General features: G+C 35.4%; 1 protein-coding gene across 1 annotated transcript; it reads right to left on the reverse strand.

Moving 5' to 3' along the window:
• Positions 1-2,303: 2,303 nt before the first annotated feature.
• LOC126817905 (sacsin) lies at positions 2,304-20,830 on the reverse strand. The gene is made up of 6 exons (XM_056100221.1): positions 20,765-20,830; positions 19,560-19,642; positions 14,475-14,594; positions 7,935-8,082; positions 5,475-6,203; positions 2,304-2,329 (listed from the first exon to the last, which is right to left on the reverse strand). Exons 1-6 carry the CDS (start codon positions 20,766-20,768, stop codon positions 2,304-2,306), a joined length of 1,110 nt encoding a protein of 369 aa, XP_055956196.1. The 5' UTR covers positions 20,769-20,830.
• Between the last annotated feature and the right edge of the window lie 3,839 nt (positions 20,831-24,669).

Below are 24,669 nucleotides of genomic sequence, written 5' to 3' on the forward strand. Positions count from 1 at the left end.
GGCTCCTTCTTCAATTTTCTCTAAGAATTTCTCCATTTCTTCATTGGAATATGAAAACTCCTTAATTTTACTTTTCAAAGCTTCAGATCTGTTACGGAGGGGAAACCGGAAAAGAGTTCCATCAAAGTTAACTTTACTCTTTGAGTCACCAATTTTACAGTTAAAGACACCCTCAAATGGAACAAATTGATCTTTCATCTTCTTCCGTAATCGTCTATTGTAAAGATGGTTTAGGTTAAGTCTCAACCCACTCTTCCCAAGATGATTTTCATGTGGATCGAACACTACATACGTTTCCCCAGAAATAAAACTAGGCACATCTGTTAGATTGTATACTGAATTAAAACCTAAGCCAAATCTACCAATTTTCAAACTGTCTTCCATTTTTGTAGCTCCAGCTAACTTGGTGATATTTTCAAAGTCATCTGAAGAAAATTGTGCATCATTATATGCCCAAAATGCAGGTCCTTGACATGGTACCATTCCTTCATGAAATAGGAATGTCTGTGCATTATCTAGTGTTCGTTCATCATACAGAAATTTGACAACTGTTGCTCCAGCATCATCAGCATTTTGTATAAGTTCTTTTGGTACGGAAAATCCATCACTGTAGTCCTTTAACAAATTTTTAATTCTTGTTGTTAATGGTTCTTTTTGTCCAAAGTTCATATCTAAAATGTCTGTCTGGTCTAGTATTCTTTCACTTAGGAAAGGAACACGGAACTTTTTAGCTGTGGTCAATGAAATATTTGGATGAACAAAGTATATTCTGTCTGCTTCATTTTCATCATCATCATCATCATCATCATAATATTCTTGAGAATCTTCAAACACTGTACACTCCTTTACAAACTTCAGTAACAGAATATCATCAGTTTTGGTGCGCACAGGCAGAAGGATTTCCATAACAACCCCTGGAAAGTCTTCTGTTAAGTTGGCAAATTTATTTACAATCTCTAACACCAATGTCAGATCTTTATGTACTTCTTTCTTGGAAAACATTACACTCTTGCAGGTGGAGTCATATTTCCTCTTAATTTGATGTAAAATACTCAGCATTAATTTATTTAAATCATCTTGCTGTGAAATCTTTTTACATCCAATAGACTCAAACCAGTCTGCCAATTTAATAACATGATTTGGTAAGGAATACATATATGGTTCAAGACAAATCTCAGTTTCAGGTGATTTCATTAACTGTATCCAAACTGTTTCTGGCGTCTGAAATCTGGTCTTTTCGCCCGTCCATACTACCGGTTTACACGTTAAATCTGTATAATCCTGGCTATCAAGATGGTGATAAATATTGTCAATTAAGTTCATATATATGTAAAATTCTTTATCACAATAGCTCTCTGAAACATGTATTAGTTGTCTGGCTACTAAATTTGCTTCAATTTTTAATGGTTTTAACCTGAAACAAGGTGGTGTTGTTTCTCTTGCTATGTAAGCCACTGCTCCAATCAGATGGGCATCTTCTGAACTAAAAGTTTCACAGGGTTTTTTCAGTGTATAATATTCTCCTTCTCCTATAAATTTCAGACTAACTGGATAATTAGGTGGACGTTGAATAGCAATAGGAAAACAGGTATATGATTCTAGAATACATATTGTATCTGGTAGAAGTCTTCTATGATGTTTTGTAAGAAATTCAGAGAGGGCTAACGAAACATTCAACAAGACAGAAGAACTTTGATTGTTTTCATGATATTGTCTTTCAATTTCCTTAGCAGTATGAATAATTTCAGGATCAGTCACATCTTTTTCATGTCGTAATCCAAGTTTTTTCAAGTCTGTTAATTCATACTGACACATTTTCGGAAATCTATCCTGTTCAATTTGGAACAAATTTTGGAGAAGTTCTGAGTCTGGATTAAATAAGTCAGAAGGTCTCTTGTACTTCGAAGACTCATTTTCAACAAATTCAATTTGTTTTGCTAAATTAACTAGATCTATTTGTTTCTCAAAGAGATGGAAGTTTTTCATAAAATACGTCATGAATTGCTTTTTTTCACTTAATGTATAAGAACAGTTTAAACATATCAACACTTTTTCCACCATATTATGAAAAGATAACAATTTCACATCACATTTTTCAGCCACAATCTTGGTGTAATTATCTGAGCAATATATGAACTCATCTACTGGGTTGATAGGAATTTTTGGATGGGTATCTTCCTCAACATACATAATATCAACATTCTCTAAACATGTCTGTTTGTTAGAAATAGTTGTAAATAATTCTAACTTTCTTATCAATTCTTTGATTTTAGCAATATCTTGGATGGAACTTAATCTAATAACTAAACTGTGCTTCTCCTCATCTGTGCTGGAAAAATTAAAGTTTTTGATTATCTCTTCCAAATATTCTGATCTTCGGGAAATCTGGTGTAGACAGTCTATTAAGCCAGAATCAGTTGGATATTGTACAAACCAACCTTCAACACATTCAGTAATTATTTTTGGTAATGTCTTAAATACTACAATTCCCAACTTCTCTAATGCCTTTGAAAGCGCTGCATTTAAAGATCCAACTCCAGAATGTGATTCTAAAATGGAGATGGCATTTAAGGTTTTAATTTCCCCATTCCCATTTTCATTAATCCATGGCAATAAATATAAATGACTGACATTCTTTATAATCTGTTCCTTCTCTTCATCGAGGTTACCTATGTAATTCCAAACACACAACAACCAATTACTAACTTTTGATGTTAATGTCTTGTCATCTTCCCAACAATTTTCTATCAAACAAACTTCTAGTAGCTCACACAAGTCTTCTGGTTGAAAAACCTTCAGTTGGAACTTTCCTAAAACATAAAGATAGGTTGGAAGAGAATTAAACGAACACTCCAGAAAGGTATTCACATTTTTATTATTTTGTAGGTAATGAAAGCGTGTATAAAACACTAAACACTGATAAAGGGCAACAACAAATCAATAAAATTTCAGAAATTTGATGGTTTAACCTATATTTAGCCTAAGTAGAAAATATTTATAATCAAACTTAATTAAGGTATAGATGTTGTGAAACTATACACCAATTTTCATTACTTTCGTTGCATTAGAATCAAAATTATCATGTTCCAAAGCATCAACCAATGAAATTGCTTATCTCTGCTTAGCTTAAGCAGAAAATGCTTATCATCGAACTCCGTCAAGACATGCACATAATTAACACCTACACCAAGTTTGAACAATAGGGGCGACAACAATATGCGACCACATTTCAATGTTGGGGTATAACAATCTATATAAATGTTCCCAAGAAATTATTTACCGAGCCTGATGTCTTAGGCAGTTGAAATATGTGACGAATTAGCTGTATTCACCATCGAACGTTATTTTTCATTGATTACCTTGATAAAATTTATTAACTGCAAGTGGAAGTAAATATAGAAGTTATCATATCTGCATTTGTGGTTGTAGATATCTGCACATTGTAAGGAGTAAATTGAAGGTTTAATGGTACTGGTAGTTTTATTTCTCAAATTCTGCAGTTTAAAGTTGGTGTGTGAAACAATTCAGTACCGTCAAAGAATACTGCTTCCCCTATAAACTCATTTCAACCAGCGGCTGCCAGGCAGGATATGCCCACATTTTGCAAGAGGTGGATAGAGAACAAGCTAAACAAAAAGCGATTTTACGTACAATCAAGGGCCATAATTCAGGAAGTTACGATCCGATATGCGTGAATATTGAAAGGAATTAAGATCTTTGGGTAATATATATGTATTTCAAGTTTCATCAAAATCCAATCAAAATTGTGGCCTCTAGAGGGTCTACAACCTTGATATACCATATATTTACACTATTTGCGTACGAGGGGTGGCCATTTTGCCTGGCAATTTTGGTCTGATTTTCACGAAATTCGAATTCAGCTATCATTAGGGTGTAACGGTGATATATTCAAAGGTTTTTTTAAATCTGATAAAAATTGTGACCTCGAGAGGGACCACAGGCTAAAAACATGACTTTTCATACAATCCAGGGCCATAATTCAGGAAGTTAAAATCTGATATGCGTGAATATCGAAAGGAACCCAGATCTTTGAGTTATAAACAGTTTCATCAAAATCGGATCAAAATTATGACCTCTAGAGGGTCTACAACCTTGATATACCATATTTTCACATTATTTGTGTACGAGGGGCGGCCATTTTGTCAGGCAGTCTTGGTCCGATTTTCCTGAAATTCAAGCTCAAGCGTCATTACAGTGTAACGGTGATATATTCAAACGTCTTTTTAAATTGGATAATAATTGTGAGGGTCCACAAGCTAAAAACACGATTTTTCATACAATCAGGGGCCATAATTCAGGAAGTTACGATCTGATATGCGCAAATATCGACATTAACCAAGATCTTTGGTTATAAATATGTATTTCAAGTTTCATCAAAATCAGATGAAAATTTTGACCTCTAGAATGTCCACAAGCTAAAAATGTGATTTTTCGTACAATCAGGGGCGATAATCCATGAACTTATGGTCCGATACATGCCAATATTGAAAGGAACCGAGATCTTTGGGAGATAGATCTATATTTCAAGTTTCGTCAAAATTGGATAAAAATTGTGACCTGTAGAGTGTCCACAAACAAATTGTGGACGGACAGACAGACGGACCACTAGGGGCGACGACAATATACGTCCACATGAAAATGTACATATTCTCTAAAATAAACATTCAACCCACCTTCTTCGGATAATTTTAGTAACTTTCTCTCTAGACCTTGTTGTAACTCCAATTCTACAAAGTGAGCTTTCATGTTTGGGAACATTTTTTGCTGTCTGTCATCTCCAAATATATAAATACGCTGAGCATTAGAATCTTGAGTGAAAGTAGTAAACGTTCCATCTGCTAGTGGTAGAAGTTCTAAATCTTCTAATAACATTGAATTTTGGTCCAGGAAATGTAGAAGTAGGTTTAGTTTTTGGTCAGGGTTCATGTTTTGGTATTTTCCTTGCTCAAGTAATTCTACTTTTAGTTCTTCTGAAGATGCATGCTTCAAATCTCCATGTTCTTTAAAACTTTCCACTATATATTCCTCAACTTTAGCAATATTTATATCATGCAATATATATATATCTTCAATTGTTGATGACAAACCTTGATCAGCAAACACTGCCTCTGTTGGACAGATCCATCTTCCCTGCCTACTTTTTGTGTAAATACAATTTAAGGAATAGAGATTCTGATAAACAGGATAAATTATAGACTTCCAATCCTCACTAACTTTTGATTGATTTGGCAGCAATGCATACAACTGATCTTTATCAATATCATGGAGGCTTTCATCAGTAAGTTGTCTTATTACCTCTGCAAAGGCATGTGGAAAAATTTCTTTTAGCATGAGCTGATTCCATTGTACTGCTGTTTCTGTATGGCTTCTATCATCATCTGATTCATATGTCCATTTCAGATGATGCCTATCCTGACTTAATGAAAAAAATCCATTAACATGAAATGGCAGACCTGTTTTATTTCCTTTTGTAAATGGTAGTGGAAGGAAACAATAAATGTTTCCTGAAATAACTTGTTTAGACAATAGTACCCCAACACTAACGTAAGGACTATTTGACCAATTGGGATTACTTTGAAAGAAATTTTTTAATTCTGATGTACCACCATCACCCTGGTAATAATCAACAACAACCCAATCTTCTTCTGTAGCCGAATGTTCCATCCATGCAAATCCCTTACAACGGACTCGAAATTTCGAACTCAGGGGCACTGCCGAAGGTGCCAGTTTTCCTTTAAAATTCTGAATTTCTTTTCTAAAATCTCTCTTTTTTGTACGAATTTTGATCATATCATCTTCATCACCTACTAAGCTGACTTCCAACAATTTCTTTAACTGGTTTTTCTTTTCAAAAAGTTCGATAGATTCAATTTCTTTTAGAAATAGAAGAATAGAAGGAGCTAGCAATTTGAACCCATTAAAGATATCTTTGATTTTTCTCTCATCATAAGTTTCACTCGACAACTCAGACACTTCAGAACGCAGTGGAAACCAAAACAGAGAACCTTGATAACCATTCTGGAATGTTTCCTCAGAAAATCCACAGATCCCATCCACCAGATTTAACATAGCCATCTGATTTTCTCGATCCAAATCATTAAGATCAAAGACTGGTGCACTCTTTGTCTCTGCTTGAGGATTCATAACCATTAATTTTAATCCACTTATTATCACTGGATTATCTGTGGAATAAAGATAGCAATACAACATAGGTTGTCATGAAAAAAAACATATGCGGCCACCAACAGCCAAGTCATTGAAGCAGTCAATAATGATTTTCTCTATTTCACATACTCAATTCAATCTATTTCTGACTTAAATGTCAATTTGAAAAAACTCAGCAAGTTTAAACAAGTTGACAGTGAGACTGCTGTCCTCGGCTTCAATCCTAATATAAATAGACACATATTAATTAATTGCTCATTCATCATTTTGTAAAGCATCGAGCAATCAAAAATCTTAAGCAGAAAATGCTTAAATTGTGTGGGTTTTCTTTTTATAATTAATGATGGGTAGTCCGATAGTAAAACAATGACAACAAGTTGCTATGCAAAATACACACAAATTTTCCAAGAGATGGAAGGAGAACTGGCAAAGTCGAAAGGGCTCATTGTCTGACTATCCAAATGTGTCAAATTGAATTTGAAAAAAAAAATGCTAACGGTGATATATTAGAAAGGCTTTTTAAATCAGATAACAGTAACCTCTATGATTACAATCAGGGCCATAATCCTGGAAGTTATGGTCCGATATGCGCGAATATCGAAGAGAGCCAAGATCTTTGGGTTATAGACATACATTTTAAGTTCCATCAAAATCGGATAAATTGGTCTTACATAATTTTACACTATTTGCGTAAAAGCAGAGGCCATTTTGTTGGGCAGTTTCGGAAATTCAAACTCAACCGTAATTAGGGTGCAATGGTGATATATTTGAACGGTTTTTAAAATTGATCTCAACCTTCAATTGGGCATAACAGTGATACATTAACATTTTTTAAAATCGCATAAAAATTGTGACCTGATTTTTTGTACATTCAGGGGCCATAATCGATGAAGTTACGATTCAATATGTGAGAATATCAAAATACATGAGATGTTTACACTATTTCCGTACGAGGGGCAGCTATTTTGTCCGGCAGTTTTTGTCAGATTTTCACAAAGTTTGAACTCAACTGACATTATGGTGTAACGGTGATATATTTGAACGTTTTTTCAAATCAGATAATAATTGTGACTTCTAGAGGGACCACAAGTTAAAAACGCGTTTTTTCGTACAATCAGGGGCCATAATTCAGGAATTTACGATCTGATTTGCGCAAATATCGAAAGGATCCGCGATATTCAGATTATTAACATGCATTTCAAGTTTCATCAAAATCGGGTGAAAATTGTGACCTCTAGAGTGTCCACAAGCTAAAAGCGTGATTTTTTTAACAATCGGGGGTCATAATTCATGAAGTTAGGGTCCGATACATGCCAATATCAAGATCTTTGGGCCATAATCCATGAAGTTATGGTCCTATACATGCCAATATTGAGATCTTTAGGATATAAACCTACATTGTAAGTTTCGTCAAAATCGGGTAAAAATTGTGAACTATAGAGTGTCCACCAATAAATGTGAACGGACACACGAACGGACGGACAAGGCAAAGACAATATAAAAAGTGACCTCTAGATTTTTTCATACAATCAGAGGAAGCTACAGTCAAATATGTACCAAAATCCAACCTGCCCAAGATCTTTGGGATATAAACATATATATTATGCTTTATCTAACTCGTACAAAAATTGTACATTTAGAGTGTCCCCAAACAAATGTTAACAGACATCCGGATGGACAGGGACAAGGACATAATATGTCAAGCTGTCCACATGCAAATGTGGTCATATAAATACTGTGGCACTTACCAGTTATATGGAATACAGATTTAAAACCTAATCCGAATCGTCCAACTTTAAGTGGATCATTTTCCTTGGGACTACCTTGAAGAGATGCAATGCCTTTCCAGTCAGCATCACTAAACATTCCATCATTCATAACACATAATGCAGGTCCCTTTATAAAAAATTGTTAAAGAGAACATAAGCATACAAGCATCACGGATGGATACAGGTAGTTGGTATAGATATTGAGTAACTTCACAGATAACATAGATTGCCAGGCAACAAAACATCTGGGTTATGAAGTTTTGAAAATAGTTTCTCCAGAATTCCATCAAGTTTTAAAGGTAGGTTTGATTTTGACAATTTTCCCACATTGTGCCAACTAGGGTAGGGCGATAATGAAACCAGTGGCTGCCAGGCAGGATACGCCCACAATTTGCAAGAGATTGATAGAGAACAAGCTAAACAAAAAGCAATTTTTCGAACAATCAAGGGCCATAATTCAGGAAGTTACGATCCAACAGGCACGAATAACAACAGGAACCAAGATCTTTGAGTTATAAAGCTATATTTTAAGTTTCATCAAAATCAGATCCAAATTGTGACTTCTAGAGGGTCCACCACCTTGATTACCATACATTTACACTATTTGCGTACGAGGGGTAGTCATTTTGTCCAGCAGTTGTGGTACGATTTTCACGAATTTCAAACTCAACCATCATTAGGGTGTAACGGTGATATATTTAAACGTTTTTTTAAATCGGATAACAATTATGACCTCTAGAGGGACCTCTAACTAATAACGCGATTTTTCATACAATCAGGGGCAATAATTCAGGTAGTTACGATCCAATATGTGCGTATATCGAAAGGAACCAAGATCTTTGGGTTATAAACTTAAATTTCAAGTTTCATCAAAATCAGAAACCAGCGGCTGCCAGGCAGGATACGGCCACATTTTCGAGAGATGGATAGAGAACAAGCTAACAAGAAAGTGATTTTTCCTACAATCAAGGGCCATAATTCAGGAAATTACGGTCCGATATGCGCGAATATCGAAAGGAACTGAGATCTTTGGGTTATAGACTTACATTTCAAGTTTCAACAAAATTGGATAAAAATTGTGACCTCTATAGGGTCCACAACCTTGATATACCATATTTATATGCTATTTGAGAACAAACGGCGGCCATTTTGTCTGTCAATTTTGGGGCGATTTTCACAAAATTCAAACTCAACTGTCCTTAGGGTGAACGGTAATATAATAATACAGTTTTTTAAATCGGATAAAAATTATGACCTCTAATGGGTCCACAAGCTAAAAACATGATTTTTCGTACAATCAGGGGCCATAATTCAGGAAGTTACGGTCCGATATGGGCAAATATTGAAAGGAACCGAGATCTGTGGGTTATAAACTTACATTTCAAGTTTCAACAAATTCGGATAAAAATTGTGACCCCTATAGGGTCCACAACCTTGATATACCATATTCTTACGCTATTTGGGAACGAATGGCGGCCATTTTGGACCGAAATTCGAACTCAGCCATCCTTAGGGTATAACGGTGATATAATAGAACGTTTTTTTAAATCGTATAAAAATTATGACTTCTATAGGGTCCACAAGCTAAAAACGTCATTTTTCGTACAATCAGGGGCCATAATTCAGGAAGTTACTGTCCGATATGCGCAAATATCGAAAGGAACTGAGATCTTTGGGTTATAAACTTACATTTCAAGTTTCAACAAAATCAGATAAAAATTGTGACCTCTATAGGGTCCACAAGCTAAAAACGTGATTTTTCGTACAAACAGGGGCCATAATCCATGAAGTTTCGATCCGATACATGCCAATATCGAAAGCAGCCGAGATCTTTTGGGGATAAACCTAAATTTCAAGTTTCGTCGAAATCGGATAAGAATTGTGACCTGTAGAGAGTCCACAAACAATTGTGGACGGACGGACGGACGTCCGGATGGACAGGGGCGACGGCATAATACGTCCACATGAAAATGTGGGCGTATAAAAAATTGTGACCTCTAGAGGGTCCACAACATTGATATACCATATTTTTACTCTACTTGAGTACGAGGGGCGTCCATTTTGTCTGTCAATTTTGGTCTGATTGTTACGAAATTCGAACTCAACCATTCATGGGGTGTAACAGGGATATTTTTCAAACGTTTTTTTAAATCGGATAAAAATTATGACCTCTATAGGGTCCACAAGCTAAAAACGTGATTTTCCGTACAATCAAAGGCCATAATTCAGGAAGTTACGGTCCGATATGCGCGAATATTGAAAGGAACCGAGATCTTTGGGTTATAAACTACATTTCAGGTTTCATCAAAATCAGAAGAAAATTGTCACCTCTAGAGGGTCCACAACCTTGATATACCATATTTTTATGCTATTTTAGTATTAGGGGCGGCCATTTTGTCTGCCAGTTTAGGTCCGATTTTTACGAAATTAGAACTCAACCATCCTTAGGGTGTAACGGTGATATATTCAAACGGTTTTTAGAAATCGGAAAATAATTGTGACCTCTAGAGGGACCTCAAGCTAAAAACGCAATTTTTTGTACAATCAATGGCCATAATTCAAGAAGTTACAAACCGATATGCGCGAATATCGAAACTAACCAAGATCTTTGGGTTATAAACTTACATTTTAAGTTTCATCAAAATCAGAAGAAAATTGTGACCTCTAGAGGATCCACAACATACATATACCATATTTTTACGCTATATGAGTACGAGTGGCGTCCATTTTGTCTGTCAGTTTTAGTACGATTTTTACGAAATTCAAATTCAACCATCCTTGTGTAACGGGGATATATTCGAACGGTTTTTGAAATCGGATAATAATTGTGACCTCTAGAGGGACCTCAAGCTAAAAACGCAATTTTTCGAACAATCAGGGGCCATAATTCAGGAAGTTACGGTCCGATATGCGCGAATATCGAAAGGAACTGAGATTTTTGGGTTATAGACTTATATTTCAAGTTTCAACAAAATCGGATAACCAGCGGCTGCCAGGCAGGATACGCCCACATTTTGCAAGTGATGGATAGAGTACAAGCTAAACAAAGATAGGTTGCCAGGCGACAAAACATACGCCCACAGCAGCTAAATCGGCCGAGCGGTCGACAAGGGTTGTCGCATATTTATTCTTTTGTAGGTAATTAGGGGCATTTAATAGACAATTTCATACAGATGACATTATAATTTTCGTCGTTTGAGGGTTCACAAGGTTCTAAAAACTAAAACAAGGGCCATAACTCTGGAAGTAATCTACAGAAATTGTTGGAATTCGACCGGCTTTTTCATTTTACTAATTCAAATAATGCATATAAATTTCATACAGACTGGATGATAACTTTTGTCATTCGAATGTTCACAAGGTTCAACAAAGTAAAAGATATCTTGCCAGGCAACGAAACATACACCCACAGCAGCTAAATCGTCCGGGCAGTCAACAAGTGTTGTCGCATATTTTTACTTTTTTCGATAATGAAACATTTACAATACACTAAAATCTGATTAAGAGTAACAACTCATGAAGTAATTATCAGAAAACCATTAGAATTTGTTTGGTTTTTATAAAGTTCTGCCCCATGCTAACGTTTGGTATACAAAACTTTTAATATAATGGATTTAGCTGTTCAAGTCATAAAAATTTACTGGTTCGTATCAAGATCTTAAACTCTGTGTATAAATCTGAAGTCAATCGGATGATAACTTTAGCCTTTAGAGCGTCACAAGATTTTTCAAAGTGATCAAGGGCCATAACTTTGGGCCTATAAAAAGGGGCCATAACTCTAGAAGTAATTGACGGAAATTGCTGACATTCACTAATTTAAATGATGCATATGAATTTCATACAGATTGGGTGATAACTTTTATCGTTCAACTGTTAACAAGATTCAACAAAGTGAAACAAGGGCCATAACTCTAGATGTAATTAACGGAAATTTGCCGAAACTCAATAGGCTTGTTCGCTTAACTAATTTAAACGATACATATAAATGTCATACAGATTGGATAATAACTTTTGTTGTTAGAGCATTCACAACATGTGGAGTAAAAACATGCAATTTGTTACATAATAATATAAACACATTAGAGCAGTTTTGATTTCTTACCGGAATCACTTCTCATCAACCCTGGCAAAGAGATATAAGAAAGAGAGAGGTCTATAGCCATGGGAGAAAACCGTGCCGGAGGACCCAGAGAAAACACACGAGGTTGGACAGGTGACCCCACTCTGTGTTACCTATAAGCAGGGAAATCAGAACCAAACCACTTGATTCAATGACAGATAGTTTGGTAAGCATAGTATTACGAGAACCCTAAATAAAGATAACAAGCCAACAGTGAGGCTGATGTCCCCCACTGAAATAAATAGATGACACATTAATTAATCGCACACTTATTTTTTTCAAAAGTATCAACCTATACACTAAGTTTCATCACTCTCTATCAGATAGAATCAAGATTATCTTGTCCCAATGAAATTGATTGAACTCTGTCAAGACATTGACCTAATGAATATCTACATCAAGTTTAAACATTCTACCTCAATTAAATGCAGAGTTGTTATGTTCCAAAGTCTTAACCAATCAAACTGCTTATCGATCCTTAGCCTAAGCAGAAAAGTCTCATCATCAAACTTAGTCAAGGTAATGATATAATGAATCTATATTTGGAGTGTCATCGTTCTGACTTCATTATAAACAAAGTTATTGTGCTCCAAAGCATCAACCAATCAGATTGCTTATCTCTGCTTAACATAAGCAGACAATGTTCATCATCGAACTCCATCAAGGCATTCATCTATAACGAACGCCTACACCAAGTTTGTACATTCTACCATAGTTAGAAGGAGAGTTATTGTGTTCCAAAGTCTCGACCAATCAAATTGCTTATCGCCCTGCTTACCCTCAGCAGAAAATGTTCATTATCAAACTTAGTCAAGGTATTGATGAAATAAAGCTATACACCATCACTCTCACTTAATTAGAACTAAAGTTATCGTGTCCCAAAGCATCAACCAATCAAATTGCTTATCTCAGCTTACCCTAATAAACGCCTACACCATGTTTGAACATTCTAGCTCAATTAGAAGGAGAGTTATTGTGTTCCAAAGTCTCGGCCAATCAAATTACATATCACTGTGCTTCAGGGCTGTCGGTAATTTTTCACAGTTATTAGCAGCACTACTAATCAAAAAGTCCAATTTTACCAAATTTGATTAGCAAATTTTAAAATTGATTAGCAGTTTTTCAGTTTCAACATAAAACATCTAAATAACAAGATATTACTTTAATTTTAAATCATAACTATTAGATTTCATTCTTAAATCTTAAGATTTTTTTAGCACTGCTACAGATAGCTGTGACTTCCAAAACCCCATTCATTTAATTCTTATTTCTTCGTTAGACAACAATTTCGTCTGCTTTTTATCGCAAAAAATACTGAATTCCCTGAACAATACCCCATGGCATGCCAACAAAACAAAATTGTAACAGTGTCACTAACTGACAGCCTGGGCCGCCTTCGGCTCCTCCAAATGTTCAACCATAGTTCAACTAGGTCTCGACCATGCGCACCCGAACTTGAAATGGTTAGACTATAGTCGCGACCATGATTAACCCACCTTTCGAGGTCGGTTGAGGCTAGTCAAGTCAGATTAAAAATGGCGGCCCGCGACAAAACGTATACTACCAATGTTGCCCCAGAACCTGAGACTTATAAGTAGTTTCGAGATTATATAATATAGAGTGGATAATCATGTTTTGTCAATCAATTCGATTGAAATTGTGGAAGTGACAGTAGTAAAGTAAAAATATTTCATCCATTTGTGAACTTTATTTGGAAAAACAGTAACACAAACAAACAAGTTTGTTCATTAAATACATCTGTTTGATATACATTGTAAATATAAATTATGCAACTGTAAATAAGCTCAGGATATTTGGTTGGTTTGTTTATTTTATTGTCTAGGGATAACTCGGTCACTAACTCAACTGTGAGTAGATACTTGAAATCGTCGTTATCATATTCTACCTCTAGTACAGCTTTTTCAGCATAATCAGAAACTTTTGGCAAACGTTCCGGGAATTTGCCTCCAAAGAATTATGTGGTCATATCAAAGTTTTCATTAAACAAACTTGCGTTTTCGTTAAGTAAAAGGTTTTGTAGCAGTTCATTGAAGAGAACAGCGTCCATTTTGACGACTATGGTCAAACTAGCTTCCGTTGGGGTGTAGTGAACTATACTCTGCCATATAGACATGACCATACAAGCGCACCTGAAGGCTGTCCTGTCTGCTTGAGAGACATATGTGTTGATCTAATGGCTGGTGGGTTTGAGAACATTGAGAGACTTAAACGTCCAGTAGACAGTAGACATTAGCTGTTTTCTTGCGATTAAAATGTTTTGATAGATAAATTAGTTTGTTTGAATATGATTTTAGTCCAAAAATATAATAAAATCACACAATTGGTCAGAGGGCAGGCATGTTTACATGTTCAAGAGACAACACAGGTATTGTATTTACCTTCATTGCATATAAAATTGGTGAATTCTTCCATTTAACCTTTTTTGGTGTGTGTTGTTTCTGTACAAATACAAAATTAATTTTTGTTGCACCACCATCTTCAGCATTCTGAATCAATTCCTTTAAAATTAAAAGATAGGTTGCCAGGCAACGAAACATACGCCCACAGCAGCTAACTCGTCCGGGCAGTCAACATTTATAATACATTAAAATCTGATTAAGACTAACAACTCATTAAGTAATTATCAGAAAACCATTAGAATTTGTTTGGTTTTTATAAAGTTTTGCCCCATGCTAACGTTTAGTATAGGAAACTTTTAACATCATGGATTTAGCTGTTCAAGTCATAAAAATTCATTGAAAATCAATATACTTGTTTGTCTCAAGACCTTGTATGAATCTGAAGTCAATCGGATGATAACTTTAGCTTCTAGAGGGTCACAAGGTTTTTAAAAGTGATCAAGGGCCATAACTTTGGCAGTAATTATCGGAAATCATTGAAAATCAATACGATTCTTCGTCTCATGACCTCAAACACTCTGTATCAATTTAAAGTCAATCGGATATTAACTTTAGCCTCTAGATCATTTACAAGATTTTTTGCAAGTGATCAAGGGCCATAACTCTGGCAGTAATTATCGAAAATGGCTGTAAATGAATAAACTTCTTCGTCTCATGACCTTAAACACTGTGTATAATTTAAACTCAATCGGATATTAACTTTAGCCTCTAGAGCGTCCACAAGATTTTTCAAAATGATCAAGGGTCATAACTCTGGCAGTAATTATCGGAAATCGCTGAAAATCAATAGGCTTCTTCGTCTCATGACCTTAAACACTGTGTATAAATTTAAACTCAATCGGATATTAACTTTGGCCTCTAGAGCATCCACAAGATTTTTTGAAGTGATCAAGGGCCATAACTCTGGCAGTAATTATCGGAAATCGCTGAAAATCAATAGGCTTCTTCGTCTCATGACCTTAAACACAGTGTATAAATTTAAAGTTGTATTTAAAGATACAACCACATTTTGCAAGAGATGGATAGAGAACAAGCTAAAAACAAAAGCGATTTTTCGTACAATCAGGGTCCATAATCCAGAAAGTTATGGTCTGAAATGCGCAAATATTGAAAGGGACTGAGATCATTGGGATATAAGGATATCTTTTATGTATCATTAAAATCAGATAAAAATTGTGACCTCTAGAGGGTCCACAACCTTCGTATTACATACTTTTACACAATTTACGTACAATGAGCGGCCATTTTTTGTCGGGCTGATGTCCCCCGCAAAAATCCCAAAATAAATAGATGACACATATTAATTAATCGCACATTTATTTCTTTCAAAAGTATAGTTTCAAAACTATACACGAAGTTTCATCACTCTCTATCAGATAGAATCAAGATTATCTTGTCCCAAAGCATCGACCAATGAAATTGATTAGCTCAGCTTAGCTTCAGCTCGAAATGTTAATCATTGAACTCAGTCAAGACATTCACATAATGAACATCTACATCAAGTTTAAACATTCTACCTCAGTTAAAAGCAGAGTTTGTTATGTTCCAAAGTCTTGACCAATCAGATTGCTTATCGCTCCTTAGCCTAAGCAGAAAATTCTCACCATCGAACTTAGTCAAGGTAATGATATAATGAATCTATATTCGGAGTTTCATCGCTCTCAGGTCATTATAACCAAAGTTATCGTGCCCCAAAGCATCAACCAATCAGATTGCTTATCTCTGCTTAACATAAGCAGACAATGTTCATTATTGAACTCCATCAAGACAATAACCTAATGAACGCCTACACCAAGTTTGAACATTCTGCTTCAAAAAGAAGGAGAGTTATTGTGTTTCAAAGTCTTGACCAATCAAATTGCTTATCGCTCTGCTTACCCTCAGCAGAAAATGTTCATTATCGAACTTAGTCAAGGTATTGATCTAATAAAGCTATACACGAAGTGTCCTCACTCAAACTTAATTAGAACTAAACTTATCGTGTCCCAAAGCATCAACCAATCAAATTGCTTATCTCTGCTTACCCTAAGAAGAAAATTCTCATCTTTCAACTACATCATGGTATTGACCTAATAAACACCTACACCAAGTTTTGAACATTCTAGCTCAATAAGAAAGAGCGTCATTGTGTTCCAAAAGTCTTGGTCAATCAAATTGCTTATCGCTTTGCTTTCCCTGAGCAGAAAATGCTCATTATCTAACTTAGTCAAGGTATTGATGTAATGCAACTATACACTAAGTTTCACCACTCTCACTTAATTAGAACTAAAATTATCGTGTCCCAAGGCATCAACCAATCAAATTGCTTATCTCTGCTTACCCTAAGCAGAAAATGCTCATCCTAGAACTCCATCAAGGCATTGACCTAATAAACACCTACACCAAGTTTGAACATTCTAGCTCAATTAGAAAGAGAGTTATTGTGTCCCAAAAAGTGTGAAGCACAGACAGACGGACGGACGGCGGGGGACAAAAACGCGATTTTTCGTACAATCAGGGGCCATAATTCAGGAAGTTACAGTCTGATATCAAAATCGGATAACAATTGTCCACAACCTCATTATTACATACTTTTACACGATTTGTGTACCACTCGGCAAACCTCGGCAGATTCCGGTACCATACATCTAGCCTCGGCTGTATGACAGTAAGTAATATGTACCTACGTCTATACAATTGCAATGCAGCACCAGTTTACTTATTAGGAAATCTAGCCGCTTTTAGAAAGAAGCTCTCACAATTGCGTTGTTCGAAGAGTGTGTAGTATTTTCAGTGCAATTTTGTCATTGTCTAAAAAAAATCGGATAAACCTGAAAGAAAAACAGCTTCAGACTTTGAAATCTTTGTATGACAAAACATTCTTCAAAGGCGTTGTCATGGGCAACACTGTTGGTAATCCAGGAACTTGAAAGTAGTTCCAATGGCAGACTTCGTCATACAGCTGAGGCTAGATATAGGGTACTGGAGTCTGCTGAGGTTTGTGTACACGAAATTCGAAGTCAACTGACATTATGGTGTAACGGTGATATAATCAAATGTTTTTTTAAATCGGATAAAAATTTTGACCACAGCGGGACTACAAGCTAAAAACGTGATTTTTTTCGTACAATCAGGGGCCATAAGTCAGGAATTTGATATGCGCGAATATCGACAGGATCCAAGATCTTTGGGTTAAAAACATGCATTATAAGTTTCATCAAAATCGGATGAACACTGTGACCTCTAGAGGGTCCACAATCAGGGGCCATAAGTCAGGAATTTGATATGCGCGAATATCGACAGGATCCAAGATCTTTGGGTTAAAAACATGCATTATAAGTTTCATCAAAATCGGATGAACACTGTGACCTCTAGAGGGTCCACAACCTTGATATACCATATTTTTACAGTAATTTGCATATGAGGGGCTGCCATTTTATCTAGCAGTTTTGGTCCAATTTTCACGAAATTTAAAATCAACCTACATTATGGTGTAACGATGATATATTTAAACAGTTTTAAAAATTGGACAAAAATTGTGACTTCTAGAGGTACCACAATCTAAAAATGCGATTTTTCGTACAATCAAGGGCCATTATTCAGGAAATTACGTTCCAATATCGAAAGGAACCAAGATGTTATGGTTATAAACATGTATTTCAAGTTTCATCAAAATTTGATCAAAATTGTGATCTCAAGAATGTCCACAATCTTTATATACCACATTTTTACACTATTTGCTTAGGAGGGGTGGCCATTTTGCCTGGCAGTTTTGGTCCGATTTTGACGAAATTCAACCTCAACCAACTTCAAGGTGAAACGGTGATATATTCAAACGTTGTTTTAAATCGAATCGGATAATAATTGTCACCTCTAGAGGGACCACAAGCTAAATATGCAATATTTCGTACAATCAGGGGCCATAATTTAGGAAGTTACAATCTGATATGCGTGAATATCGAAAGGGACCAAGATGTTTGAGTTATAAACATGCTTATCAAGTTTCATCCAAATCAGATGAAAATTGTGCCCTCTAGAGTGTCCACAAGCTAAAAATGTGATTTTTCGTACAATGATGGGCCATAACCCATGACGTTCCAATATCGAAAGGACCTGAGATCCTGGGAGATAGACCTATATTTCAAGTTTGTGACCTGTAGAATGTCCACAGACAAATTGTGGACGGACGGACATGGGTGATAGCATAATACGTCCACATGAAAATGTGGGCATATAAAAATTGCAAACTATGGTCTGTTCTCTTGAATTCCCAAGCATAAACCAGTATTTTATTTTCTCTACTCAATTACTGATCTACATGATCAGTGTAAATAGTCTTAGATAATCACAGTTGTCTGTGAAACATGTGAATCTGGTTTTTCTTCTGTATTACATCCACTGTTGAATTGAATCCGAATAAGTAAATATATTTTTTTTTTTCATAATCAACTGTTAAATAATCAATTTGAGTACATTTTCCCAAGATTAAGCCGTAAAAAAATTATACATTGTCAAAAATGATGATACGATACTTTATTTACATAACAAATAGAGTCTAAACATTAAAATAATATAGATTTAGCCTATACTATATACTGGAAAACACTGAAAAACACCGGAAAACTACCGGAAAACATCGGAATCTACCGGAAAACACAATGTTATACTGAATACCAGAAAACACCGGAAAAACACTAAATACCTGAAAACACACTAAATACCGGAAAACACCCTAAATAGGTAAATCGGAGCGTGGTCCTGTGTAAAACACCGGAAAAACCTAACCCTAACCCACCGCTGGTCCCCTGGAAAACACCAGGAAAACCTAACCCTAACCCTAACTCCCCGCAAACAGAGGACCAGGCTCTGGGTTACGTATTTAGATGTTTTCCGGTATTTAGTGTTTTTCTGTTGTTTTCCGGTATTCAGTATAACATGGTGTTTTCCGGTAGTTTTCTGGTGTTTTTCGGTGTTTTCCGGTATATAGTATTGCCGTATAGATTTCTAAAATACATTAATTAGAACAACCTGCTTGTTGTGCCTACAACTAAGTATTCATCTATTAATAAATAAATTTGTAGTTACCTTCAATATCTGATCATATGAATACTGTTCTAATAAACGTCTTAACTGATCTATGAGACTGGGAGTTATGAAGTCATTATTTGCTGAAATATTTGTTTAAAATTAAGATAGCTAAGCAAAGTGTAGAAATATGCCCAAACTGCAGCTATGTCCAGTCAGGACTATCTTCTCATCTACTCATGAGCCCAAATGTTTCAAACCAAATTCGAAAAAAATCTGTTTCAAACTACACCCGCTAATGTGCTCACAAGTTTTTTGGAAAATGTTTTTTTAACAACAGAAGTCACCCCAGATATTATGTAAATAAAACTGGCTTAATGTATGCATATCAATTGCCAAAATATGAAGAAACAGTTTCAAAACAAGGGTTATTCAGATGGCATGGAAATTGGAAGTTTGTATTTAGTACAGAACTTGCATAAATGTACTGTACTTATAATACTAATAGCTAAATTTACTGGATTACATCAGGGAACTGCTCCTTTTAAAGAACGCGCACATTGGCTATTTTTCTTTGATTGACTTACATAATCAGATTGTAACTTTATCAATTCAAGATATCAGAAACTGTTGAAAGTATGAACATAAATACTGCGTTCAATTTTGAAGTCAATCAGCCAACAAACATTGTAACCTCTAGCGGGACAACTCAATTTTTCAAAGCAATCAAGTGCAATAACTTTGAAAATAATTATCATTATTAAATGTGAGTGTATAAAAACTCTCATCTGTCAAACTCAATCCCATGGTACTTCAAAATCCTCATTACATAATAACATGGTTTGCAATCATGACAATGTTACCTGAGGCAGGTCCGTTTGCGGCCCACTAGTCCCGAACACAAAATTAGGCTCACTGAGATTAAGAAAATATTTTAGATTCCAGTCCAAATTACAACCACATTCTGCAGAGCATCGTCAGTGACATCACTTGTGGTGCTATTGTAACTCATCTGAAATTATTTATAAAGTCCTTTGTGTGCCAAATTTCTTCTGATATTCAAATACACTTCTTGTATTCTTTTTGAAGTGCTTAATGCATTCTGCATGTGTATACAGTGAGCCCTATTAATATAGGTTCCAAAATCATGTTTTTGTTCACATTTTGTGAATTCAGTGCATCAACCCATTGCAAAACAGACATTAATCCTGGAAGTATTGTTGTTCCACAAGAGTTCCGATTCAGATTTGAATTTTTCTACTCACCCATTCTTGAAAATTCAGATTCAGTTCTCAATAAAAAATAAACAATTTTTTGTACATCATCTTCTTTACTATTTCTTAAAGAGCTAAAAAAAATCAATTAAAAGACGAGTTATGCAAAGAAAAATTATGCAACTGTAAAGCTAAGGTTTCAATGTGGGTGTAAAAAATTTCATAATTATGAGTATGATTAGTCATAATCTATTGTAACTTTTGAAATTTGATTGACTTCTTCTCATCACTAATCACTAATGCATATTAAAATCAAGCAAATAAGTTAACTTCAATCACTGGAACATTTACAATGTTCCAAAAGTGAGCAAGATCATCTACAAGTAATTAAAGGAAATTGTTTAAATCCAAAAGGCATCTTTGTATCATTATAATCCGAACAATGCGAGAGAGAAAAATGGGGTATAACATACACTTGAAATAAACTCGGTCATTTCGGGACTAACATTTGGTACAATTTCATTTTTATTTTAATAATTAGTTTGCACATAGTGGTCTTTAGCAGTGGGAGGAAATTAGAGAAAACACAGGTAACTACAAGCTTGGAATCAAAACCAAACCATCCGATTGAATGTCACTAGATATGAGAAAACGAAAAATATAGAAAAGGCCCATACATTCACTTGTTTTTGTTCATTCTATACTTAATAAAAACATGGTAATTCTCAGATATTTTTGTTTTCTCTCATCTAGTGACAGTCAATTATGTTTTTGATTTGTCAGATATCCTCTCACAGTCTCATATAACAACTTTTCATCTTTGAAAGAATTATCAGTGCACAGAAATTAGGCCGTGTATCTGTTATCACTCGTTACTTCAGTCAGTTATATAGAAGTATAACTTTTGTTTTCCATATTTTGCGTCATTACCGTTTCTTCAAATCTTCATTACACATCTATTGTAGCAATGATCTGTGTGTTAAAATTATATCTGGAACATGTTTAACCAGTTCTATCACATAATGGCCAACACCAATATTCTCCTTTAACGTTTAGTATACAAAACATTTAATATCAAGAGCCATAACACTGGAAGTAATTATCAGAAATCATTGAAAATCAATAGGCCTCTTCGTCTCATGACCTTAAACACTGTGGATAAATTTAAAGTCAATCAGATTATAATCTTAGCCTTCAGAGCATCCACAAGATTTTTCAAAGTGATCAAGGACCATAACTCTAGAAGTAATTATCAGAAATCGCTGAAAATCAATAGGATGCTTCATCTCAAGACCTGAAGCACTGTGTATAAATTTCAATGGGACCACATTTCAAAGTGGATGTATAAAAAGTGTAAATGGCCATAACTCTAGATGTAATAAATGGAAACTGTTCGAATTCTTGGTTGATACTGAACAGTTAGACATTAAACTCCATTTGATCTTTTTTCTCTTCATTACAATTGCCACTCCCTTACAGTATTATTTAGGTTTTTCCATTATATATCTATTTCAGCGAGAAAATTACATATTTATGGATGCTTTGTTACAATGCAAATATTTGTTAGACATTTAGCCCCAAATGTAGTCTGAACTAAAGGTTTACAGATATATTAGTAGAAATACTGTTTTGGGAGAACTTATATACTTGCCAGTTGTTCAATCCGATTCAGTTTGTTGAATCAAATATTGTTTAAACTATTGTTTTCCCTCCCATCTAAACAACTGGGCATTCTCCTTCCAGCCCCCTCCCATCCCTTACCACTGACAGGGGGAAACCACACTGGGGTTGTCTTGTACATGTACATATCAAATCTGTGTAGGCCTAAATGTAGTATATGTGAAAGTGAAACAAAAAGACTGTAAAAGAAACCGAATTTTATGTTTATACATGTAGTGACAACCAACATTCATTCAAAGGGAAGCAATGTGCGTATAAGCACCAAATCTCATAACACCTGAATGGAGCCTGCAAATTAATTTGAAACTTAATCCAACTCAGATATTCTTCCTAAATTTGAAATGCCCGCTTTAGCCCGTGCTTATCCTAGGCAGAATAATTTAATTACTCCTGTAGGACTTGTACGCTAAGACTGAATCTGACCGGCCTTATATACCCCTATATATACTACGTAACTGGAAAATGCACGTGCATAACCTACTGAGTTACAAGTCGACAGCATATTCACAAAGTGACGGCTATTTACGCAATTTCCAGATGTAAATGAAATAGGGTTTAACGTCCTACTGTTTTGCTCCTAAACTGGGCTAATGAAGACGGGCATACGCCATACAGTGTGCTATGAGGGAAATTTTGCTACGGCCTACTCTTATATCGAATTCCAACTGCCAAGGGATCTTTTACATGCACGCCAATTTGTACACGGGACCTTGGTTTTTCGTCCCATCCGAACGACTAGACAGATGTCCTTGTCAGGCCCTCCTTCCTGCATCACTGACAAGGGGGAAACCACGCTGGAAAATCTGGATGAACTTTCTCGGCAAATGCAGGGATCAAACACCCGACCTCTAGGCTAGCGAGCCAGCGTCTTAGCCACTTAGCCACGTGATCCCCCATTTCCACATGTAAACAAACCCCATTACGAGTTTGACGTAATATGAAGCAATATGAATAGATAACTATATGCGTGGAACAAATAATAAACGGTAAGTTCTAGCTATTGTAATGATCTATACAATATGAAACCCCAAAATAGATATGGTTTCAATTTAATTGTTTGTAATTAAGCCTTAAATATCTGAACTGTAACAAGTCAACAGTGAGGCTGATGTCCCCCGCCAAAATCCCAAAATAAATAGATGACACATATTAATTAATCGCACATTTATTTTTTTTCAAAAGTATCAAGCAATCAAACTGATTATCAACTATACACTAAGTTTCATCACTCTCTATCAGACAGAATCAAAGTTATCTTGTTCCAAAGCATCGACCAATGAAATTGCTTACCTCTGTTTAGCTTTAGCTCGAAATTCTAATCATTGAACTCAGTCAAGACATTCACCTAATGAACATCTACATCAAGTTTAAACATTCTACCTCAATTAAAAGCAGAGTTGTTATGTTCCAAAGTCTTGACCAATCAAACTGCTTATCGATCCTTAGCCAAAGCAGAAAAGTCTCATCATCAAACTTAGTCAAGGTAATGATATAATGAATCTATACTCTGAGCTTCATCACTCTCGCTTAATTAAAACCAAAGTTATTGGCCCCAAAGCATCAACCAATCAGATTGCTTATCTCTGCTTACCGTAAGCAGATGATGTTTATCATCGAACTCCATCATGGCATTAACCTAATGAACACCTACACCAAGTTTGAACATTCTACCTCAATTAGAAGGAGAGTTATTGTGTTTCAAAGTCTCAACCAATCAAATTGTTTATCACTCTGCTTACCCTAAGCAGAAAATGCTTATTATGGAACTTAGTCATGGTATTGATGTGATAAAACCATACACCAATGTCATCACTCTCACTTAATTAGAACTAAAGTTATCAAGTCCCAAAGCATCAACCAATCAAATTGCTTATCTCTGCTTACCGTAAGCAGATTCTCATCTTCTAACTCCCAACTCCATCAAGGCATTCACCTAATAAACACCTATGCCAAGTGTGAACATTCTAGCTCAATTAGAATGAGAGTTATTGTGTTCCAAAGTCTCGACCAATCCAATTGCTTATCGCTCTGCTTACCCTCAGCAGAAAATGTTCATTATCGAACTTAGTCAAGGTATTGATGTAATAAAACTATACACAAAATATCGTGTCCTACAGTATCAACCAATCAAATTGCTTATCTCTGCTTACCCTAAGCAGAAAATGCCCATCTTCAAACTCTATCAAGGCATTCACCTAATGAATACCTACATCAAGTTTGAACGTTCTAGCTCAATTAGGAGAGTTATTGTGTTCCAAAATCTCGGCTAATCAAAT

Source organism: Patella vulgata, chromosome 4, assembly GCF_932274485.2.
Source record: "Patella vulgata chromosome 4, xgPatVulg1.2, whole genome shotgun sequence".
NCBI lineage: Eukaryota > Metazoa > Mollusca > Gastropoda > Patellidae > Patella > Patella vulgata.

What these genes read in the sequence shown, in the direction of transcription:
- LOC126817905 (XM_056100221.1), bottom strand. An exon ending in CATATGATCAGATATTGAAG is followed by an intron (nt 14,595 to 19,559) that starts GTAACTACAAAT and finishes TTAATTTTAAAG; the next exon opens with GAATTGATTCAGAATGCTGA. An exon ending in CAATTTTATATGCAATGAAG is followed by an intron (nt 8,083 to 14,474) that starts GTAAATACAATA and finishes TTTTTTATAAAG; the next exon opens with GGACCTGCATTATGTGTTAT.